The sequence below is a fragment of the Colobus angolensis genome, unplaced genomic scaffold (assembly GCF_000951035.1).
Source record: "Colobus angolensis palliatus isolate OR3802 unplaced genomic scaffold, Cang.pa_1.0 Scaffold125, whole genome shotgun sequence".
Taxonomy (NCBI): domain Eukaryota; kingdom Metazoa; phylum Chordata; class Mammalia; order Primates; family Cercopithecidae; genus Colobus; species Colobus angolensis.
In genome coordinates, this window is record NW_012113697.1 from 4,301,943 (window position 1) to 4,326,791 (window position 24,849).

Genomic DNA, 24,849 nt, shown 5'->3' on the forward strand with positions numbered 1-24,849 from the left:
CATCACAGATAGTTTTGAGCAAAGGAGGGGGTTCCACTCCTTGCTGTGGACATACGGAATTTGTGACTGTAAGAAGTGATACAGGTGGTAAGTAGAAATGGGTCTGTGGCAAGTAGAAATGGGTCTAGCTCCTTTCTGTTTATGTCAAGGGATCATTCTGATATCAGAGACAGAAACACCAAGGGGAAAATAGCCTACAAGTGAGATAAGAGCATTGTGGCCCTGGAGGAGGGTGGGCCCGTGGCTCCTTGCACCTCCTTAGCTTCAGTGAGTTAATCACCATGTGTTTGATGCCCTGATAGGCATCCGTCCTTAGAATGGTGCCACTCGAAATGAGGAGGAAATGCAGAGTGCTCTCAATCATCTCTCACCATGTGGCGGGATCTGGGTAGCACTGCTCAAAATCGGATGGCTATATTGATGATCACCTGAAAATCATAGAGAAGAAATTTTTAAAGAAGAGTTCAGGCATTCCACCATTTCTCCAACATAACAGTATCTCTCTTTACCTCTAATGTGCTTCTGTGACTTAAAGGAAGCACTTCTAAGAAAGGCAGAGGTCATTGTATGAGGAGAAACGTCCAAGAAACGTCCCCTGCTGTTTCTGTCTCTCTCCTTCTGCAACAGGGCTTCCTCTGTCACCATGGTGACCCACCCACATCTCTGGAGGAGGCCAACCAGCCATAGAGGCTTTGTAGGAATGGGTGGAGGAGGAGAAGGATGGAGAGTAGGGAGTGTTTGGCAGGTATGCATGCATGCGTGCATGCATAGGGTGGGGGAATTAAGCAGGGGAAGCAGATTTCTTTGAGTGGTGGGTATTAGGGTGTGTTTAACCAAAATGAGGGTGCCCTGACTTAAGGCGCTTCCACTTTACAGGACTTTGATTTGTCCCTAGGCCTTTATACAGGAGGGTCTGGATGCACCCTGAGATGCAGCAAGATGACCTGAGTTGTCCACTGCCTGAGATCAGCAGTCCTGGATTCTAGGCTCTGTCCTGCCTTTAAATGACACAGCCTAATAGTTCAAAAGCATTTCCTTTATTAATAATATTCCACTTAGATGGAATAATCCACACAATTAACACAGTTACAGTTGCCAAAGCCTGAAGTTCAAGGCATTCCAAAAGCTTTTACAATTGTTGGAATGAAAATGTGGCTGACCACTACAGTGCACTCCGGCATTCTATGATTGCTTCAGCTGAACATTATGTTCTTGTTTTTCATTGTTGCGTGTATCTGATTTCAACCAAAGCAAAGGGAAGAGGAGGCATGAGGGCCCTTGCTTTAGTTTACCTAACCGCAGATGACAGCCCTGTCCTTCTTGCAGTCTAGAATTTTCATTTCCTTACATATTGTGATTGAAGCCTTCTTCCCTGCCCTTGGCCTTATACTCTGGCTAGTCATTCCATAGCTCCTACACTATATTGCATTTCCCTTTCTATTCTCTAAATACCAGGGCTTCATAACGCTCAGGCATCTTAGTGAAGACTTCAGCTCTACTCCAAGGTTTACATCCGCTTGCCCAGATTAATAGTTCCCAAATCTACAACTCTAGCCTGAGGTCCATCTTGATCTGGAAGGTTAGATTTTATGCTTATGGACATTCCCTTGAAATTCCTACCCTCGCCCCAAATCATTAAGTCCCAAAGTGAGCTCCTCATTTTATTCTGGTGTCCAGGCTTCTGTCCATGGTACTGATGTTCCGTGGGCCTGGAATGTGAAACTTCAATCATCATCACCATTTTCCTCCTTTCATCCTCCATATTCCGTGTATCCCGAAGTCCTCTTCCCTGTAGCCATCTCCTAAATCCAAGCCCACAATATATCTTTTTGTCAAGATTTCTTTTAGCTCTACTCTCAATTTCCAAGACAAATCCTGTGAATTCCCACCAGACAAAATTTCCCAAACCAATGGAATCATCACAGCATTCCCTTGGTGAAGGCTGGACTCTAAATAGTCAAGCACACAGGGCTGGGTGTGGTGGCTCATGCCTGTAATCCCAGCACTTTGAGAGGCCAAGGTGGACAAATCACAAGGTAAAGAGTTCGAGACCAGTCTGGCCAACATGGTGAAACCCTGTCTCTACCAAGAATACAAAAATTAGCCGGACATGGTGGCATGTGCCTGTATTCCCAGCTACTCGGGAGGCTGAGGCAGAAGAATCACTTGAACCTGGGAGACAGAGGTTGCAGTGAGCCGAGATTGCGCCACTGCACTCCAGTCTAGGGGATAGAGCAAAACTGTCTCAGGAAAAAAAAAAAAAAAAAAAAAAAAGCCAAGCACACTATCCAGTGTGGGTGGGTTTGGGAAGTAGGCCACAATTTCTCACATGAAGATACTGTTCCTTCCCAAGACAGATTAGGTTGAAGCCAGGGAAGAAACTATTTGCCAAAGGTTGAAACAGTTCTACACTGGGCCTGAATTTAAGCAAGAAGAGAGAATCCAGAGAGATTAAAAAACATTTTTTTCTTGCTTGTCCTCCAGAGGCAAGAAGAAAACTAGTTCCAATGAGATTTTGTTGTTGTTTGGTGTATTCGTTCGCTTTTAAGCAATATGGCAGGATCACAGAGAAATGGGAGAAACCCAGGTCATTCGATCTGGAGTTTCTGGAGAGTGGCATTTAGTAAGAAACACTTCTAGACTTCCATCTCAGAGTTTAGGTGTCACCAGGAAAGGGTTATTTATAACTCAGATTCACTTAATAATTGCTGATAACCAATTATGCTTCTTGCCCTGTGCTGAACACTTTCACAGGCGTTTTTTAAAACTCATTTACAGTGATCTTCATTTAAATGGGGACTGAAGTAGAATGAATATATATTATTGGCCTACCATTTGCCAGACACTATGTAAAACTCTTTAAATACCTTACTTGAAATCTTTATTGTAATTTTTTTAACAGATGATGTCACAAACAATGTATATCTTGATTTACAAGTACAGTGCTTTTCCTTTTGTTTGAATCTTACTTAAAATGTTTCATTAACATCAGATTTTTCCTACCTTGGCATTAAGGAGAGCATTTTTAAGTTAAGTATAAGGATGAGAATAACCCTAAAATAACCACTGTGACATTTTGTTCTATTTCCTTTTATTTCCTTCCCCCTATAGATGATTATGTGAGTGCTTACAGACACCCTCAACCCCGACCCCCCCACCCAAATAGTATTGCAATGAATAATCTTGTATATGTGTCATTTTGTACACAGACTGTAGTTCTTACAATGAATTAAAATAGCGTGATTTAATCTTCACATGTGTGCAAAATGACAATTGTGTGAGACAACTGGCTGTGGCATTTTTATAGTAGTAAAAGCAATGAAACCTCCTAAATACTCATACATGCGTGTACTTATGCACACAGATAAAAATATCTAGTTTTTGCTTATGTAATCATGCTGCATATACTACTTTAATCTTCTTCATACCTAATGAATAAATGAAAGTGTCTTGAATATATTTTTATGTTTTGAAATATTATTTGAAACACCTTATATGGTTCACAGTATTCTTTCTATAGAGTAGTCTATTCTGTATGCCTCTATATCATTTAAGCATAATATATTTAAGCATAACTTATTTAAGCAGGTCCCCTATTTTTGGTATTTAAATTGTTTAAAAGTTTAATAATGTTACAGCAAACAACCCTGAGCACACATCTTTGGTGATGTCTCATTTCCTTAGCCCAATAACTAAAGGCAGCATTTCCAAGTCAACACACTGTCAATTGTCTAGCAATGTAACTGGGAGATCGATAGATTTCCTCATATTGAACCATTCGTCTGTCTATTACTGAGAAATATCTTATTTGGTTCTGGTGTCTTATTATTTTATTACAACACTGGATTCTATTTTCTTGTGATATATGTATATATATATATATGAAATATGCATTCATAAATAAAATTTGTAATTTTTGTGCTAACCCCTCGCCAAGCTTTTGTATTAACATAATTTTGTAAAACCAAGTGAATAACATTCCATCTTTTTGTAACTTTGAAACAGTATAGCATGAAGCATCTGTTTTTTGGATGTTCGGAGGAATGCAACAGTAAAAATGTGTAGTGTCTTTTCGGGGGGTCCTTCTATTGGCGCAGGGCTAAACGCTTGGCTTGTGTTATTTCATCAACTGCACGACAACAGTTTTGGGAGGGAGACTGTGTTGTCATTGCCAGTTTAGAGATAAGGAAACTGAAGTTTGGGGAGTTTGAATATGTTGCCGAATGTTGCGTAGTTAACAGGTGAAGCTGGGATGTGAACCCAGGCAGGCTGGCGCTAGGCCCACATTCTTAACTATGTAATGTTATGTATACTGCCTTCCCATACTTGGCAACATGATCCTTGCATGGTGATTCATTCAAGCTTTCCAATTTCTACATTCAATTTGCAATATCAATGTTTGTTTAGAAAACATCCATTAGACGTTTTAAACTTCATTAGCTTAAAACTAAAACATCACTCACAAAAATCTCCATATATGAAGTTGGACCCCTTTTCTTCTTAATTTTGTGTGTCAGTGTTTTGTGGATTAGTAATTTATTCATATTATTATTCTCTTTCACAGAATTACCTCCTATACATATCAGTTCTATAATGTTTTAACTCCTCCAATCATTATTTTATGCTTTTGAATTTGCTAATTCCTGCCTCCTAATTTTCTTTGGTTTTGTTTGTAATTGTTTTCTCATTTCCTGGCTTGAATCTTTGATCCATTTATTTTCACTCTTTTCTGTTAACAATATAAGGTCTTTAACTATGAATTTCTCTCTGGCACTGTTCCATGAGCAACAATACACAGTGTTCTTATTGTTGTTATATCCTAAATGATCTGTAATTGCAGCCTTGGTTTTCTCTTTGACCCAAGAGTTATTTAGTAGAGTGTTAAAATTCAAAATGTTTGGGTTTGTTCGTTTGAACTTTTGCCATTAATTTTCTATTGTATTGTACTGTGGTCAGAGAGCAGAGCCTGTACAAGTTCTGCTTTTTGGAACTTACTGAGATTTCCTTTGTGGACTAATATACAATCAATTTTTTGTAAATGTTTTATGAGTACTTTGAGAAAAGATATATTTTCTCCTGGTAGAGTAAAAAATTGACATATACCTATTAAAGCAGATACCTATTATATCTGTGAAATCCATTATTCAGTTCCTCTGCATCCTAATTCATTCTTTGACTACTTAATCTCTCAAAAGACTGAGGGCAATGTGTTAAGGTCTTCCACTATTCTTGTGTTCCCATCACTTCCTCTTTGTATTTGTTACAGAATTAGTTTTATATATTTCACAGCTACATTATTCAGCACAAAAAGCTCATGACACTGTGTCGTCTTTGTGCATGTACCATTTATAGACATTAAATAAACCTTTCTGTCTTTTTTTTTTTTTGAGATGGAGTCTTGCTCTGTTGCCCAGGTCGGAGTGCAGTGGCGCAGTGGCACAATCTCGGCTCACTGCAACCTCTGCCTCCTGGGTTCAAATGATTCTCCTCCCTCACCCTCCCGAGTATCTGGGATTACAGGCTTCCACCACCACATCCAGCTAATTTTTTGTATTTTTAGCAGAGACATGGTTTCACCATGTTGGCCAGGCTGGTCTGAAACTCCTGACCTCAGGTGATCAACCCGCCCTAGCCTCCCAAAGTGTTGGGATTCCAGGCATGAGCCACTGTGCCTGGCCCCTTTCTGTCCTATTTAATGCCTTCTTTTTGCCTTTAAGTCCACTTGATCTGACATTTATTTTGCCATGCAAGCTTCCTTTTTGTTTGCACTTGCCTGATAAACTTTGTCTAGCCTTTTATATCTAACCTTTCTGTGTCATTTTATTTTATGCTTATCTTTTGATGACAGAGAGAGAGTATTCTATCTCATGTGGTACTTCATGGGTTATCCAATTAGCTAAAAGGGATTCCTCATTCTCATAGAATGGTCCTTCCTTCATTGGAGTATCTTCTCTTCTCTGCTGTAGTTGTGTAGTATGATCATGCCTTCTCCACGAAGCCCAGACCCCAGATGTCAGGGCTACTTGACCAAGGATGAATGCTTGACTTAACCTAAGTCAATTCAAGTCCCTACTCCAGAAATTAGACATCATTAGAAGAGAGAGTTTTGGTGTCTCTGTATGACTGTACTCATGACACATAAACTAGGCTGCTATGGGCAGTCATGTAGGTTTGGAAGAGATACAGTCTTTAGACACTGGGGCATATTGTATTTTCCAAAAATGGCTACAGTTATATTTCTAGTCCCACATGCTCTCCCAGAACCTTGTCATCCCCTCATTAGGCAGGACTTATTTTCCTGCTCCTTGTAACTGGAGGCCTGTGTGACTGTCTCAATGAATAGAATACAACAGAAGTAACCTTGCATGACTTCCAAGGCTAGGTGCAAAAAGTGTTACGACTTTCACCTGGCTCTCTTTCTTTTGGCACACTCAACCTTAGATTCCAGCTGCCAAGCTGTAAGGAAATCCAGGCCACATGAAAAGGATACATGTAAGGGCTGACAGTCCCAGCTAAAGTCTCAGTTGACAGCCAACATCCACTGCCAGCCCCGTGAGGGAACAAGACTTCAGATAGTTCTGACCCACAGCCTTCTAGCTGTCCTACCTGAAACAACTGGAATGGAGATGAGCCATCTCCACTGAACTTGGCCCAAATCGCAGATGTATAAGCAAGCTAAATGTTGTCTTTATTGTATCATTTTTATTTTGGGATATTTGTAGTCTCACATGCAACTATAATGAATAATACAGAAAGAGCCTGTGCACTCTTTGCTCAGTTTCTCCATTTTGCAAAAATATAGTACTCTATCAAAATCAGAATATTGGCATTAACACAGTTAATGTACAGAACATTTCTGTCAACACAAGGATTCCTCTTGTTGCCCTTTTATAGCTGCACTCACTTCCTTCCTGCACCCATCCCTTCCTTAATGCCTGGTAACCAATAAATCATTCATTTCTATAATTTTGCTATTTCATGAATGTTATAGAAATTGAATCACACAGTATGTTAACTTTGGGATTGGGTTTTCTTTCAGCAAGTGTAATTCTCTGGAGATTGTTCCAGGTTGTTGCATGTGTAGATGGTTCATTGCTTTTTATTGCTGAGTAGTGAATATTCCATGGTATGGATGTATCATACTTTTTTTTTTTTTTTTTTTTAAACTATCGACCTGTTGAAAGGCATATGGGCTATTTTCAGTTTGGGGATATTGTGAATAGAGGTGATGTCAACATTCATGTGCAAGTTGTCATGTCAACATACAGCTTCATATACCTGGAATAAATACCTAGGAATGCAATTACTGAGTTGTATGGTAGTTGCATATTTAATTTTTAAAAAGTCTTCCAAACTGTTTTCCATAGTGACTGTACCATTTTACATTCCCACCAAAAATGAATGAGTGATCCAGTTTCTCTATATCCTTGCCAGCATTTGGCGTTGTCACTATTTTTTTTTTTTAATTTTAGCTATATACACCTTAGGTATGTAGTGATATCTCATTATGGTTTTAATGTGCATTTCCCTTATGGCTAATGATGTTGAACATCTTTTCACGTGCTTGTTTTTCATCTATATATCTTCAGTATAAAGTCTTGTCATTACTTCTGCTCATTTTAAAATCAGATTGCATTTTCCTGTTAAGTTTTGAGTTATTTTTATATCCTAGATATTAGTCTATTATTAGATACATGGTTTGCAAATAGTTTTTCCAGTCCATACCCTGTGTTGTCATCGTTTTAGTACAGTCATTTACAGAGCAAATGTTTTAATTTTAAGTCTGATTTATCAATTTTTAAATTTTATACATTGTGCTCCTGGTATCAAGCCTAGGAACTCTCTTCTATCCCTGAATCCTGAAAAAAATTCTCATGTTTTTTTCTTAATGCTTTATAGTTTCATATTTTACATTTAAATACATGACCTATTTTGAATCAATTTTTATATGAGGTAGGAGACTTATGTTGAAATTCTTTTTTTTTTTTTTTTTTTGCTTATGAATATCCAATTGTAAATACCTGATCTATTTTGAGTGAATTTTTATATGAGGTAAGAGACTTACGTTGAAGTTTTTTTTTTTTTATTTTGCTTATAAATACCCCATTGCTCTAGAATCATTTCTTTATAAAAGATCACTTTTTTTTCACTAAATTGCTTTTGCACCTTTTTCAAAAAATCAGTTGGATATATTTGCATGGGTCTATTTCTGAGTTTTCTGTTCTGTTCCATTTATCTGTATGTCTGTCCCTCTGCCAATGCCACACAGTTTTGATTACTGTTGCTATACGATATTTCTCGAAATTGAGTAGACTTATCCTCCTACTTTATTTTTCGTTTTCAGAATTCTTTTAGCTATTCTACTTCCTTCGCCTTTTCATATCAATTTTATAATAATATTGCCTATAGCTAGAAAAAAATCTTGCAAGGATGTTGGTAGGAATTACATTGAATCTGTACATTATTTTAAAGAGAACTGGCATCTTTGTCTAGTCTTCCAATACCTAAACATGGCATGTATCTCTATTTATATTGCACCATTTTAATTCCTTTGACATTTATACTTTAAAAATTATTTTCTTAGTGGCTGTTCTAGGGATTGCATATGTGTCTCACCTCATCACAATCCTCAGCATTAACTAATTCCAGCAGAATGTAGGAACTTTGTTCCAATACTGAATCAATGAATCCTCTCCTTTGTCTTATCATTGTCATATATATTACATCTCTCTCTATATATATGTATACATATGTTACACCCAACAATGTAGTATAAAAATTATTGCTTTATATACTTTTATATCTTTTAAAAGTTAGAAGACACAAGAAAAATATGTTTACAAAGCCTCTTACATTAACCACATATTTGTAATTTCTGGTGTTTTAAATGTCTTCCTGTTTAAATTTCTTCTTTCTTGATAACGAAATTTTAAATTTATTACCAGTGGAACTGTTTCTTCTAATGAAATCTTAGGTAGAAGCCCAATTCAGAAGACAGATGGAAATCAAGCTGCTCTGGATGAGGCAGAGGTTGATTGAGTAGGAGGAGTGCTGACACTCCATCCTAGACACTATTCCTTACACAGTGATCCTTGAGGCACCTGCAAGCAACCCTCAGGTCTCTCTGAAGCCATTTTGAGAAACGCTGTCCTAGAAGCCCCTTAGGTGACTGCTTTGATGTGAGAATAAGGTGGTCTTCACATAGAATCATGTTGGCCCCCATCTGAAGGAGGCAGAGGAAGGCACTGAGCTTACACTTAGGCAAGAACTGCAAAAGGTTCCACGTGGAATCTTTCTTTTTTTAGTTTCTGAAAATGTGTCGGTTTGAGGCAACAAATAACTCCCTTTATCTCAGGGTAAAAGAACTTTAGAACTTATTTCATCCTTCTGTAAGATGTTTTTAATACTGAATGACTCATCCCAGCCAATATTCTAACAATTAATATGTGTGAATTCAAATGTGTGAACTCAGATGAGCTATGTCTTAATGTCTGTTTCTTTTCAGCCTGAACTTTCCTTAGTATTTCTTATAATTCAGATTTACTAGCAAATAATTTTCTCAGTCTTTGTTTGTATGAGAATGTTTTTACTTCACCTTCCTTTTTGAAGATTAATTTTGCTGTTTGTAGAATTCTTGGTTGACAGGTTTTCTTTTTTTTCTTTTAGCACTGTGAAGAGGTCTTCCCAACTGCCTCTGGCCATTGTTGTTTTGGTTGAGAAGTCAAGCCATTTATTGTACTGCTGCTCCTCTATATGTGATGAGAAGGTAAGGGTATCTCCCAGTGCCCCAAATCCGCCGAGTCTCTTTTGACCACAGTAGCAGTTGCCAGTACTCACAGCCTGCCTGACCCAGGTAGAACCTCTGTGCTGACTGATCAGCGGGGAGGGTGGAGCAAGCTCTGGACAAGAATGTCTAGAGCTAATAAACCCCTCACTGTTCTTACCTGAAGTTCAGCAGTTGTTCAACCATAAATGCTTCTCAGATTATTGTATACCTTTGGTCGATTTCCAGAGCACTGAAATGGCTGCTTTCATAAATTTTCTCTAGCTTCATAATTGCTTTATGGGGAAAGGATTTGCCAACCTTCTTACTGGGGCATGACCAGCTTCACTGGGGTTCTGGGCATAGTCACCCTAGTCATCCTCTAGCTTCCTAGTACCCTGGAGACCTCAGTGTTCAGGCAAAGAGATGCTAGAGGGAAGTGGAGACGAAGGGGAAGCTCTGGTTGTATCCTCAGTCCCTGGGTAGCTTACAGGCATCTTAAGATTTTTTGGTATTAGTAAAATTCCAAATACATTTTAGGTTGAACATTTTGTATCCTGGGAGAACGATATCTGTGTCCAGATTTCAGACTCATTCATACATATTAATAGTTAGAATACTGACTGGGATGAGTCATTTGGTATTGAAGATATCTCATAGAAGGGGGAAATAGGTTCTAAAGTTCTTTTGCCTCAAAATAAAGGGAGTTATTTGTTGTACCAGACTGACACATTTTCAGAAATGAAAAAAGATTCCACATGGGACTCTTTGCAGTTCTTGCTCTAACTATAAGCTCAGTGGCTTCCTCTACCTCCTTCAGGTAGGGACCAAAATGATTCCATATGAACATCACCTTGTACTTACATCAGACCAGTCACCGAAGGGTGCCTCTAGAACACTGTGTCCCAACCTGGTTTCAGAGGCAACTGAGGGTTGCTTGGATATGGCTCAAAAGCCACTGTTTAAAGGATAGTGTCTAAGGAATGGAGTGTCAGGATTCCTTCTGCTCACCTGACCTCCGCCTCACCCAGAGCAGCTTGATTTCCATCTGTCTCCTGTACTGGGCCTCTACCTAAGACTTCATTAGAAGAAACATTTCCGCTGGTAATAAACTTAAAATCTCTTGATCAAGTTCAGCTACTGCATTTTATAGGTGAGAAAAGAGGTTCAGAGAAGTGAAGTAATCTGTCCAAGATCAGAGAGTTGGTGGCAGAGACAGGATTTTCCCAAGCTTGTACTTTATTCATTGTGCATCATTGTCTGAAAGCTCCCATGCTATTTACAAAGTCTCTGTGCTCTGCAGAAGACACTCCAAGAAGGTTTGTGTTTTCTGGTGGCTGTGCATCTCATTGCTTGTAGCCCTTGGGTGTTGGTATGTATCTGGGTTCCATGAAATACTTTCTCTGAACTCTGTAAGAACGGGTGTGGTTCTGAGTTTAGTAAGTTTTGAATCCTGCATACTATATCCTTCCTCTTGGACATTTACCATGCATGTTAAAGGCGCTGAGAAGTCTGCCTATAAATAACTCATTAGTTATTCAACCATGGAGCATTTTTTTTCACTTAACACGGTCAAAGTGTAGACAGGAGACATATACACCCATTTGGGTATTCTGGGGGGACTTTAACAAAAGGACTACATTCAAAGGTGTGAGCAGGATGTATGGAACCCCCAAGAGACACTGCAGTGCCCCTGGACTAGTAGAAGTGAGAGCTTTAGCCAAACCGGGCCTGCGTGATGAAGGAAAGGAGTGGCTTCTGGAACCCAAAGGCAGGGAGAACTGTGTACGCAGGGCCCTCTGATCTTTAGTTGAGAGACATAGCCAGACCCCCATGAATGTACAGGAAGGTAGCCTGGGAATGAAGTGTCCCAGCTTCACTCTCCTCCATCTCTCTGCTCTCTTTTGGGGATTTCCCATTTATCAAACCCAACCAGCAGCCAGAGAATGAGAAACCTAGCAAAGTAATACACAGAGGTCAGCATCCAGGAGCACTGAGAAGGGTGAAGAGTCGATACAGAGGGTCAAATGGAAATTTCTGGCAAAGATTCATTAACCAGCTTTGACAAATGCTATGCTAGTGTACTCCAAAGATGTCCTGTGGGGGTTTGGGCAGATGGTTTTCTAGGTAATGGGTGGAAGATAGGTGTTGATGTGGAAGGGAGGACAGCAGAATTCATGATGTACACCGAATGGGAAGGCTAAAAATTCTCTGATTTTGTCAAGGGCTCTTCTCTGCGGGGAAGTGCGTGCAGTCTGTTAAGTTTGGCATCCTGTCTTTCTCTGGACTTATCAACTGATCATATCTCCTCTCCCTCAATTACCAGTCCCTCCTCCTTCTCTCTGGGCTTTGGCACAGTGCCCAGTCAGGGATATCAGCCTTCCTGATGGATTGGGCTGGATAACAACAATTAGTGCTCAGGACTCATTGATCGATATGCTGACAAGACCACAAAGTGACAAAACAATCTCCATTTGAGCTCCAAGGCTGTTTTCAGGAAGCAGAGAAGCAAGGTGGGGCCCCTCTGCCCACTGAGATCATGTGGACTACCAGCAGCAGTTAGCAGGTCTCCTAGAACCAGAACATCCCCCTTTGCCCCAGCAGCCAAGGCTGAAGAAGCTGACAGTGAGTTCCTCACATTTGGTAGCAGGTTTACCTGCTAAGGGAGGTGAGCAGTTTACTCTGTGGTACAGATACACTGTGTGGATATATATGTGTGTGCATGTATTGATGTTTGCATGTGTTTGGTTATGTGTGTGTTTGGAGTGGGGAGTAGGTGAAACAGAAGAAGAGTGATTTGGTGTCTGGCATTCTTCATGATCATTCAGTAGCAGATATAACAAAAGCAATTTCTGTTTAGTGAGTCAAAGGAAAAGTTGGGGGTACAAATAATGCCCAAAGGCATAAACAATGGCTGGGTCAATGGGATCCTGAGAGTATAAAACAAAGAGGTGGGCCAGGTGCGGTGGCTCATGCCCATAATCCCAGCACTTTGGGCAGCCAAGGTGGGAACACCTGAGGTCAGGAGTTCAAGACCAGCCTGGCCAACATGGTGAAACCCCATCTCTACTAAAAGTAGAAAAATTAGCCAGGCATGGTGGCATGTGCCTGTAGTCCCAGCTACTCGGGAGGCTGAGACAGGAGAGTTGCTTGAACCCGGGAGGTGGAGGTTGCAGTGAGCCAAGATCATGCCACTGCACTCCAGCCTGGGTGACAGAGCAAGACTACATCTCAAAACAAGCAAACAAACAAACAAACACAACAACAACAAAATCCAAAGAGGGGATATAGATATTGGCTATAAAGTCTCATGTCTGGGGCCTGATAGCACACTCCAGAATTGCTATGATAACCTTGGAATTTCCTCTTTGCCTCTAGTCTCTGCCCCTTTGGGTCCACTCAACGCACCTGTGCTAGATTAGTCTTTCTCCAATGTTGTGCCATCCTGGCCTTGAGCCTGCAAGTATCTTAACTACCACCAGGTTAAAGTTTAGATGCTTAAGGCCAAGGAGTTTTAAACTCTAGTATACTTAAGAATTACATGAGGAACTGATTAAAAAGATTCTGGGCCTTCGTTCCACCCCATAAATTATGCTTTTGGAAGATCCGACACAGGTTCTAGGAATAAGCTTTTTAAAAGCATCTTTGGTGACTGCTGAAAACTGACCCACACTTGGGGCAATGCTGCAGGTGGGGAACTTCCTTTTCAAAGCTACCCATGGTCCAGGCCCATTTCATTTCACCCAACATGCCAGGGACTCACATGGACTGGTTTCCTCCTGCTCTCCCCACAACCCCTGTTCCTCGGTGCTTGCCTTGGGAAGAACATCTTCCACTTGGATTGTTCTTCTCCTTCTCACTTCTCCCAAACTCTTCCAATCCTTGAAGATAAAACTCAGGTAGGCAGGATGTGGCGGCTCACGCCTATAATCCCAGCACTTTGGGAGGCCGAGGCGGGTGGATCACAAGGTCAGGAGTTTGAGACTAGCCTGGCCAACATGGTGAAACCCCGCCTCTACTAAAAATACAAAAATTAGCTGCGCATGGTGGCGGGTGCCTGTAGTCCCAGCTACTTGGGAGGCTGAGGCAGGAGAATCGCTTGAACCCGAGAGGCAGAAGTTGCAGTGAGCCGAGATCATGCCGCTGCACCACTCCCGCCTGGGTGACAGAGCGAGACTCCATTTCAAAAACAACAACAACAACAAACTCAGATTCATTTCCGTAAAGCCATACTCAGGTCCTCCGATGCAAAATGGAGTTTCTTGCTCTTCTGATAATCAGAAAATTTGTCATCACCGTCATTCATTTTTGGTGCTTCATCCTATATTGCTGCTTCTCTGTCTCATTCATTCACGCTTTCAAAGTTCATTAAATACTTCTGCATGTAAGGCTCTCTTCCTCAACTATTTATACACTGAATGTTTCTGGAGGTTGAGTTCAACGACAGTGCGTTTGTGTTTACCTTAGCACAATACCTCCTAGGCTCCTTGGAGGTACTTGTGCAGTTTTTTTGACTGGTGAATAAATGAGTAAATGAATCAACTCTTGAGGCAGCAGAAAATGAACAAGAGGCCATGGTGATAATACTGGATTGCTTATCTGAGCTTCTTTCTTCTTCTTCTCTTCTTCCTAAGGCCTCGAGTGGCAGATGTTCTGGGCCTGTAGCCAGGTTTATGGGTCATAGCATTTCACATGTATCTGAGTATGAGCGTGTTGGGGGAAAGAAGGCACCCCTGCTTCCCTATCTCAAATCCAACCCACACTTGGCACTTCTGCTTGAAGATTAGTTGTCATTCTAATTCATCCCAACACAGCCCTTTAGATCTTGGCGGCATGAAAAAGTCAACACAGAGAGGCAGGCCTTTGACTCTTGGTGTCAGAAGGTGGGATCCCTGCTCCCACCCCACCGAGTAAGACAGGTTGGTTGCTTATGACATTGTGAGGTCATTGATTCCTGTGCTTCTGTCCACTCTCTTCCTTTCCCTATTTCTCAGTCTTGTCCCTTTACCCCAGAAGCCCTGAATCGGGGTCCCCTTGCAGCTGAGCAGTGAGTGCTTTTTCTTGAGAGCCCAGGTCTGTCTGAACTCCTCCCCAGTGGGCCTGCCCTGCTTCCCCACTTCTGGCAAGGATGTTCATTTTCAATTCTGCTTGGAAAAAAAATGGCATCACATGGGTTGTCATGCCAACACAGGGAAGCAATGTGTCTTCTGCCAGATTCACTTAAAAAGACAAACTTGAGGTCTCCCTGGGAGAGCTGCCTGCCACCTGCTATGATCTGCGTCTTCAGGACAGCTTTGGCTCATCTGAGCCTGGAGATGCTGGAGCTGTGTTTGTTCTGCTTGAAGTTATTGTAATTACTACAAAAGACACATTTACCATCCCCCCCTCAGCTCCAGGTGACTAATCCTCTTGCTGGTAATAGGGAAAACTCAGGAATATCCTGAGAGCCATTTAAATCATACCCATGGGAAGACAATCTTGAAATGCCCTGGAATTGCTTCGGAGTGGGATCAGGTGTGAGCTCCAGATGTGGGATGAGGTGCATCTGAGCAAGGGTGGGCTGGGCTTGGCTGCTGACACGGTGCCAAACGGGCCTGCAGGTGGGCTCCCTACGGAGGCATAAGGCCTATGATATTCCCTCTGAAGTGGGATAGCTGTGAGATTCTTTCGCAAATTTCAGATTCCTTTGACCTCCACCCATGGGCAGGCACCCCATCTTACAATCTGTCAAGCTCCAATCTAGACACCCAGCATAGCTACTTAACATCACAAAACTCACCTCAAGTTGAAACATTGGAATGATGGAATGGTTGCTATTTTAAGAATGTGCAGTCCTTTGGGAAACCCCCAAATATCCCAAATACAAAGTAGATCACCACACCACCTGCATCTACCCAGTAATGCTATGAGTGTACCTGACATATTATCATAGCTCCCCCTGCACACACACATATATGTGTGTATATATATGTTTGTATGTATATAGGTAGACACACACACACACACACACATGCACACATTGTTTTCCCATCAGCCACTGTTTGTTTTGTTGGACATTGTTTGAAGTAATTTAGAAGTATCATGTCATTGAACCTCACAACAAAACTCCGTGAGCTCATTTATATTTTAAAGATGACATTGAGTTGCCCAAGGAGGTCACACAAAAAATAAGCAGCTGAACGTGAATTCAAATTCACATCTAATGACTCCAAACACAGAGCTCTTGATCTCTGCACTATAATGTCGCTTTGCCAGAATGTGCAAATACAGACTCATCTGTTGAGCTGGACAGTGGAATTTCTAGTGGGATTTAGGTTTGCACACTGGTAATAAATGGCTGATTCTTGGACAAACCTTCACACTGCTTCTAATCTAGAAACCTGTTCTTACACTCACCCTAAAATCCCCTAAGGAGTCTGCCTCTGACTCAGCCTGGAGCAATGTAGCTATTCTTTGTCCTTGTGTCTCCCTGTTGACAGCATTCTCGTAGCTTCACGTTGTAGCCCTTCTTCTCCTTCACCTAAAGGCCATCATCCTGTTGGAACATGCAGCCTGGCAGAAACCAGCCACACTGCTGGGGAAGGTGGTTAGACACACAAGACCAGGAGCTGGGCAGTGAGTGCTCTTTTTCTGGGGCCCACCATGCATAGCACTGCTTCCAGGCGATGACTCCTGGCCTTCTGGACATGGATGAACATGCCAGGGGTCCTCTGCCATCTTATACGTGCTTTCCTGCACCATAGCCTTCTTTTATTTTTATTTTATTTTATTATTATTTTTTTTTTGAGACGAAGTCTTGCTCTGTTGCCAGGCTGGAGTGCAGTGGTGCAATCTTGGCTCACCACAACCTCTGCCTCCTGGGTTCAAGCGATTCTCCTGCTTCAGCCTCCTGAGTAGCTGGGGTTACAGGCACCCGCCACCACGCCCAGCTAATTTTTGTATTTTTAGTAGAGATGGGGTTTTACCACATTGGCCAGGATGGTCTCAATCTCTTGACCTCATGATCTGCCCTCCTTGACCTCCCGAAGTGCTGGGATTACAGCATAAGCCACTGCCCCCAGCCTGTAGCCTTCCTAGAATAGTTTCGGCACACACCCCCTTATTGATCTTTCCACTGAGTTCCTTTTATATGCTGTCATCACTTTTATGAATCTTGTTTCTGTCTCCCTGGAATGTCTTTTCCCACATTACCACTTATTTAAATTTTATTCATCCTTCAAGGCCCTTGAAAACAAGCACCTCATCCATGGCAGCTTTCTCCAATTCCTTCAGCTGCAGGTAATCTTTCTTTACTGTGAACTCTCCTCTGCTCTGTCATTTCTTGGGGGTGCTTACCACTTTCTACATTGTGTTATAATTACATATGTACATGCCTTGTGTCTCCTAACACACTAATTTCTTGATGATGGCAGGTGATGAAAAATTCATCTTTCTGCTTCTGAAGGAGTCTAACATAGCGCTTCCACTCAACATGCATCCATTGAGTGGACAAATATGGCCATTATGCTGGGCACTTGTGGAGATGTGAAGGCAGAGCTGACACAGTGCAACTCGCTCATAGCAGGTGCTCAATAAATATTTTAAAATGTTAGAATAGACCAGGCGCAGTGACTCATGCCTGTAATTCCAGCACTTTGGGAGGCCAAAGTGGGTGGATCACTTGAGGCCAGAATTTCAAGACCAGCCTGGTCAACATGGTAAAACCCTGTCTTTACTAAAAATACTAAAAAAAAAAAAAAAATAGCCAGGCTTGGTGGCAGGCACCTGTAATCTCAGCCATTTGGGAGGCTGAATTAGGAGGAGAAATGCTTGCACCCGAGAGGAGGATGTTGTAGTGAGCTGAGATAGCACCACTGCACTCCAGCCTGGCCAACAAGAGTGAAACTCCATCTCAAAAAAAGAGAAAATGATAGAATAAATACTTGTCTGTGTAATTGCAGAGAGTACCTAAAATATTTTGAAGATTTTAATAGGGTAAGAATAATGAAAGGGAAGCTTCATAAAGAAAGTAAATCTTGAATGCAGCGATAAAGGAGACTTGATTTTGGACCGTGAGGAGAGAGGCCAGGGGAGGTGACTTCTTTCACCGAAAGGAAGGCCAAGAATAAAACGTGAGAGAGAGAATGGGGCCTGAGTCAGAGAGTTGGTAGGAGTGCAGATGAGAGACGGCAGAATGAGGCTAGATTATGGCACTTTAATGCCAAATTGACTTTGACTTTATCCTGAAAGGCTGTTGACGGCAAGGCAAGGGTCTTATTGTGAACCCTGCTGTTCACACTCATGCAGTCTGCCAGGTCCCTAAGAAGTTCTCTCGGAGTGGAAAGGGAGGAACGTGGATGTAGTGTCCTGCACCAACATACCTATTTCCAGGTAACCATATGCCCAGCAGAGACGATGTGGAGCTCCCTTTGCTAATCCTCAGGGAAGCCACTGGAGATCACTGTGTGCTGAGAGGTGGGATATGTTTCATTCCAGCCTGCAGGGGCTGGAATGAAATGGAAGGAAAAAAAAAAAAAAAAAAGCCCTGATAGAATGGGGAAGGTCATGGGCTCCCACTTTGAGAGGCCTTGGGCCTTAGACTGCATTGAATTCAGAACTCTAATTCTAAGACTATAGCAAAATTCCTGTCTGTAGCTAACTTGCTCTGAGAATTGTGTATGCTTAAACTGAAATGCTCACTGGAGGGGAGGATGTGGGATAATAGGACAATGTTCCAAAAAAGGAATCTCAGGGAAAGGCATTTACACACACACACACACACACACACACACACATCCCTTATTTTGCTTTCTTCCCTTTTGGTTGGGCACTCAGAGAGAGACAAGGAAGGGAAAGAAAGAAGGATCTATGCTCCCTGGGCACCAGGCACCATCATCTCAGAGCTCACACATGCTCTTTCTGATACCCAATGTTACACTTTGCTGCCCCATCAGACATTCCTCCACGTCTCGGCTGGGAGTTGGATATGGTACATGTGGCTTGATCTACCTGCTGTCTCCTAGGGAAGACCCTGGTGGCTATTTCTTCCCTAATTCTTGCACCACTTACATCCCAGTTCAGAGCCATCGGCTGGTGCTGGTCAACTGACAACATGTGTCACTCCAAACTTCTCCTGCTTCAGTTTTCTCTCCATCCTATGAAATTTTCTCTTCTACATCATTATCTTCTATCATCTGACTTCTGACTGAATTTCTTCTCACATCTCCTAATTTCTCATATTTCCTCTGCTTGGATGTCATAAGGCATTTTACAAATTTTATTTGTATTTGACAAATAATAAATTGGATGTATTTATTTGGCACAAAGTGATGTTTTGATACATGTGTACATTGTGGAATGATTAAATCAAGCTAATTAACCTATCCATCACCTCATATACTCATCAATACTGTGTGGTGAGAATATTTAAAATCTAATCTTTAAGCAATTTTGAAATATATAATGCATGGCTATTAATTACAATCACCATACTGTGCCATGGATCACTAAAGCTTATTCCTCCCGTCTAAGGCATTGCTTCTGAATCCATGCATGGAGCCACTGATTAGTGTCAATGTTACCAGTGTGAAGGACTCAATAAACGTTAGGGGCTGACTAGATTCTTTACATATATTGCTCTATTTAATTTTTACAGCAACTCTAAGAGTTAGAAACTAGTAGTAGCCTCATTTTATAGATGAGAAAACTAAGGCACGGTGCAGTGGCCTGACCAGGTCACACAGCTGTGGGTACTGGCTATGCGTAATGATGAACCAGACAGACCAACAGAAGAGCTGCCATCCTAACCCTCACTGACCATATCTGAGCTGTTTCTTTGTTTATCAATACTAATTCCAAGACTGTGGCAAAACCCCCATCTGTAGCTAACCTGCTCTGAGAATCATATGTGATTAAACAGAAATGCTCATCAGCTTGGGAGGACATGGCATCATAGAAAAATGTCCCAAAAAAGGAATTTGGGGGAAAGGCATTTACACACACACATACACACACACACACACACACAGAGCAGTAACCTGTCCAGCTCACAGAGCTGTGGGTAATGGCACCAGCTGATGACCCAGACAGACTGACTGCAGAGCCAACATCTTAACCCTCACTAACCATATCTGAGCTGTGTCTTTGTTTATCAATACTGCACAGTTGACCTTGTCATGGTGGCATTCTACTCAAATCAGTTTCAAAGACAACTGAAAAAACTTTATTGGTCCACTGGGAATCCTGTCCCTATGAATACTGCAGTAACATACCAAACATCAGCTGATAATCGCCAATGGGGAAGAAAGAACAATTAAGAAGTTCACCATTTGCCATGCAGTTCCATCCATGGTGAAGAAAGTTAGCTTGTTAGCTTGAGAAACGTCGGCCATCATTACAGAGGTCAGCTGCTCTGAAACATATGCTCGCTTTGTTTGTGAAAAATTTACACACCGTGTCTTCTTTTCCTCCTGAGTATGGAAAGCCTTCCACAAAGAAGAACATCTTAAATAAATGACTAACCTTGACAACAGACATGTCAGGGATGCTGCTAGAACTTTATAACATGGTGTTCTGAGACATTCCTTCAACTGTGATCAAGCGGGGGACGTCTGAAGGAAGCATACCATTTCTCTGCTCATTTGCTGGGCTTCTGGGAGCAGCTGAGTATCTCTGTGTCTTCTCTAAAAGCAACTCCAGCTATGGCTGGTTTTAATGTCTTAAAAACTCTAAAGTTAACATGTATAATTGTTGAAAAACTAGAAAGTAAAACCGAACAAAAAAAGAAGTATATGTGTATTTTTTTCCACACATAAAAGCAACAATGCTGAACAAATTGAGATGTGCTTTTTCAATGACAAAATACTGTCACTGTTTTCCTAAGTCAATAATGCACATTTCCATGATGACTGTCAATGGTAGCTTAGCATTCAGCTACATCAGTACGTCGTAACGTGTGTGTGTGTGTGGTTTTTTTTTTAACCAATCCTTATTGTTAGATATTCAGGTTGTTTCCATTTCAATGGTGTTATCAGTAAGGCTCATAACAGGCAGACCTGAGTGTATGTCCTTAATTGTTTTCCCTAAGGAAGATTGCTAGAATCAGAATGTAGAGGGGTTCTAATTTCAAGGTGTCAGAAATGTGCAGAATTAGATATTCTGATTCTGAGTGACAGTACCGTGCCCATTTCCCCTCACCCTGAGCAGCACCAGGTGTTTTTTTCATTTTGGGGGGGGTCACTGCCAACTAGAAACGTATGCACAAGTATATTTTGTGTTTCATCAGTAACTAGTGAAATTAATTATTTTTTCATTTCCCCTATGTTTGATAGGGGAAATAGGTTTGATATACTTTTGAGTATGTTTGATAATTTCTTTTGTCTATTTTTCCCCTGTTAGGGTAATTATCCTTAATTTTTCTTAGAGACTCCTATATATAAAGGATATTGATTTCCCATCTGTCACACATCATAACATTTTTTCCTCAAATCATGTGTCTTATCATTTAATTTTTTGACTCATAAATCTCTTACATTCAAATGCAGTCAGCTTTATCAGTATTTTCCTCTATGGTTTATCTCTTTGGTAATTTATTAATTTATAATTCACAAAGCAATTTTTGAGCAGGGACTTTGGGCCTAGTGTAGGGATATGCTCAAAGAGATTATTCCCATTCCCAGGTGGGACACATATTGTTTTTCTTATTTGTGTATGGTTTCACTTTTGGCATCTTAGTATATGTGGAATTTGTTTTGATTTACATCATGAGGTAAGAGTTTATTATAAAATAATACATATTGGTTCTAATGCAGCCTTTCCTCAGTTTTATGTCAGTACACCTTAATCCTATACAAAATATTGAGCCATTGAGGAAGACAGCACAGTTTGCTGGCTGAGCATCTAGACTGCTTAGATAATAGCTAGTAAGAGAGGGTTGCCCAAAGATAGGCCTATAGAGTGAACTACGAACTTACATCCAGAAACTATTCCATAGTTTTAAGACTCTTTTCTTTTTTTCCTTCCCTCCCTCCCTCCCTTCCCTCCCTCTCTCTTTCTTTCTTTTCTTTTTTTTGTGATGGAGTCTCACACTGTCACCCAGGCTAGAGTGCAATGGCGTGATCTTGGCTCACTGCAAACTCTGCCTCCTGGGTTCACGCGATTCTCCTGCCTCAGCCTCCTGAGTAGCTGGGACTACAGGCACCCACCACCACGCCCGGCTAATTTTTCGTATATTTAGTCGAGACAGGATTTCACTATGTTGGCCAGATTGGTCTTGAACTCCTGACCTTGTGATCTGCCTGCCTCGGCCTCTCAAAGTGCTGGGATTACAGATGTGAGCCACCGTGCCCGGCCATTTAAGACTATTTTCATAGTAGAGTAGCAGCTATGGGAATCAAGATTTTGACTGGAAAACTGTCTCAAAATAAGCAACAGTTGACTATAAAAGGAGAATCGAGCTGGATCTGGTGACGTCTGTATCATGGAGGCTTCTGTTACCGGAGTCTGTTGCCCAAAAGCTTCTCCTTGGGTCTTGGACACCATCTGGGGTGCTTCTGAATGCCTGTGTTGCTGTCCCCTGGGTTGCCAAAATGTGCACATAAATATCAGCCAGTTCTTTGTTATTAAGTGAATATTTCCACCCAGCATCTGTGTCTCAGTGCTTTCTCTGTGGACCATAATTCATTACACATACAATTCCATGCTGCCTATTCTATCTTTTTTGGCACCACTGTTTTAATCATTACAATTGGTATACTACCTTTCAATATATAACTAACTATCTAGCAGTGCAACTGTCCATCTGTATTTTTATACATGAGTGCATGTACATTTTAGTCTCAAGCATTTCTTCCTCCAGATGTTTTTTACTATTATTTTGTCAAAAAGCAAATTCAAATTTCTGTTTGGAATTACATTTGCTGATGAATTTGGGGATAATTAAAATTTTCCCATTTCAGGGACACACAGTATATATCCCTCATTTAATTTAATCTTTTATTATGCACCTTAGAAAATATTAGCTGTCTTCTTTATATTGATCCTGCACATTTTTAATATTAAATTTTATTTGTAATTAATTCATATTTTTTCTTTTACAATGGATATGAGTGCTTAGTTTGGTAAATACTATTGAGTAGCCAAAAACAAATGAAGGAGGTTATAAAGTACCCCAAACTCCCCAAATTTGGAAGGAACTCTCTAGGATTTTATAACATTTAAAGTTTATTGTAAAGTTCTTTGCCTTAAAAACACAACTAATATACTGATGGGTACATAATTACCAGTATACCTTGTGGAAAGAGACCAGTTGATAGATAATGGCAACTGGATCAGACAGGGTGGTCTGATTCAGGTATATTAGGGAGATTTGTGTAAGTGAATAAAAACTAGGGACTACCTATCAAAAACAATAACTTCAGATTTTTAGAAGGTGTTCTACATCAAGAGTTGACAATTTTGTGTGTGTGTGTGTGTGTGTGTGTGTGTGTGTGTGTAAAGAGGCAGTGAGTAAATATTTTAGGATTTGTAGGCCATACAGTCTCTCTTGTAACTACTTAATTCTCCCATTCTAGAATCGTAGACAGTACATACATGAGTGAAGTGAAACTGTATTCCAATAAAACTTTATTTACAAAAACAGATAGCAGGCCAGATTTGACCCACTCTCATAGTGCCAACCCTTAAACTATGTCATTCTTTGTGGCAGTAATTACCCAGACAAACCAGTTTTTTCATGAGGTTATTTCTAATTTAATAATCTAATAAATAATACTAACTGATTAGAAAAAAAATGATTATCCTTCTCATCCTTATATGGCTGGAAAGGCATACATATCATCCAGCAGTCGACTCAGTAAGAAGGCAACATTTTAACCAACTCTTATGGTAATACTAGACGGCGGTTTCTATATTTCAATCCAAACAAAGCATCTATGTGGAATGATTATAGCTTCACCTTTAACTGATTCCTGTCCATGAACCAAAGATCAAGGAAACTCCCATCATATTTATGTGTGATCTGCTACATTATTTAATGATTCTCCTCACAGGGCAGGAATACATGTTACAGAGGGCTTTATGGAATAGCCAAGACTCATCCATCATTCTTCATAGGAATGGTGAGGAACACTCCCCTGGGGAACCCAAACCCATGGTTAATCAAGGCAGAAGCTGGCCTATTCTTTGGGTAAAATGTCCAGGAAAGAAACAGGTCTGTATTCTTGGGTGGTAAAGGGTTGCCCTTTTGGAAGATGGGATTCACTTTCCACTTGGTCCAGGTAGGCAGGATCTCACCTGGAGTGCTTATAAAAGTCAAGAAGCTATCAAGGCCATGGATAGCCTAAATACCCTGATTTGATCATTATACAATATATGCATGCATCAAGATATCACATGTACCCCAGAAATATGTGCAAATATTGTATATGTATGAATACAAAATAATTCAAAACAAAAAGCTAGTGAGGATCAGAGCCACCATGCAGATGGTTCTTAAGCAACCCTAGAAGCACAATGCTTCAGCAAAATGCTTAAATGCTCCATTCTGGGTTGTTCTGGAAACTCAGCTGTGTAACGCAAAACTATCGTTGAGTTCTGAGTAGAAAAGACCCCGAGATGAACCACCGGGGCAGTTACCAGGAGTTAGAGAGACAAGTCATACCTCCTGGTATCGTTCAGAGTGTGGGCATGTGGCTGCCTGTGCTCTACAAAGCTGTGCAGGGTAAAATGATTTTGTCTCTGCTACATAGAGTACAAGTGCAATGCTCTGGTGACCACCTGTACACATGTGGAGCAGGCAGAAAATAGTAGTGTGTCTGTGGGGACAGTCTGCTGTCGAACTAGGCAAGGACTCTTGCCAGACTTCTTAGTTTTCACAAGCAAATGAGACCTTCTTTCAGAGTCACTGTCTATTACAAAACAGAGGATCTGTACTACCCAGGAGTGCAGTCTCCAGCTCCCTCCCATGCAGTGTTTACCAACAGTTTAGCTGAAAGAAATGATATCCAGAGAGAACTTTAGAAAAGGAATATAAGCCATTTACTCATCCTGATACTTGAAACCATATTTGGGCCACACCAAATCAGCAGAGAGCAGGGGATCCCCTTGGT

General features: G+C 41.0%; 1 protein-coding gene across 3 annotated transcripts in view; it reads right to left on the minus strand.

Annotated features, from left to right (window-relative positions):
• SHISA6 (shisa family member 6) overlaps positions 1–24,849 on the minus strand; it is a 327,051-nt gene that overhangs the window by 11,812 nt on the left and 290,390 nt on the right. The window contains exon 4 of one of the 3 annotated variants that reach the window (XM_011933245.1): positions 372–428. The exons of the other annotated variants lie outside the window; for them this stretch is intronic. Within the exon in view, the coding sequence (XP_011788635.1) occupies positions 372–428 (57 nt within the window). The remainder of the gene's footprint in view (positions 1–371; positions 429–24,849) is intronic. 3 annotated transcript variants of the gene reach the window in all.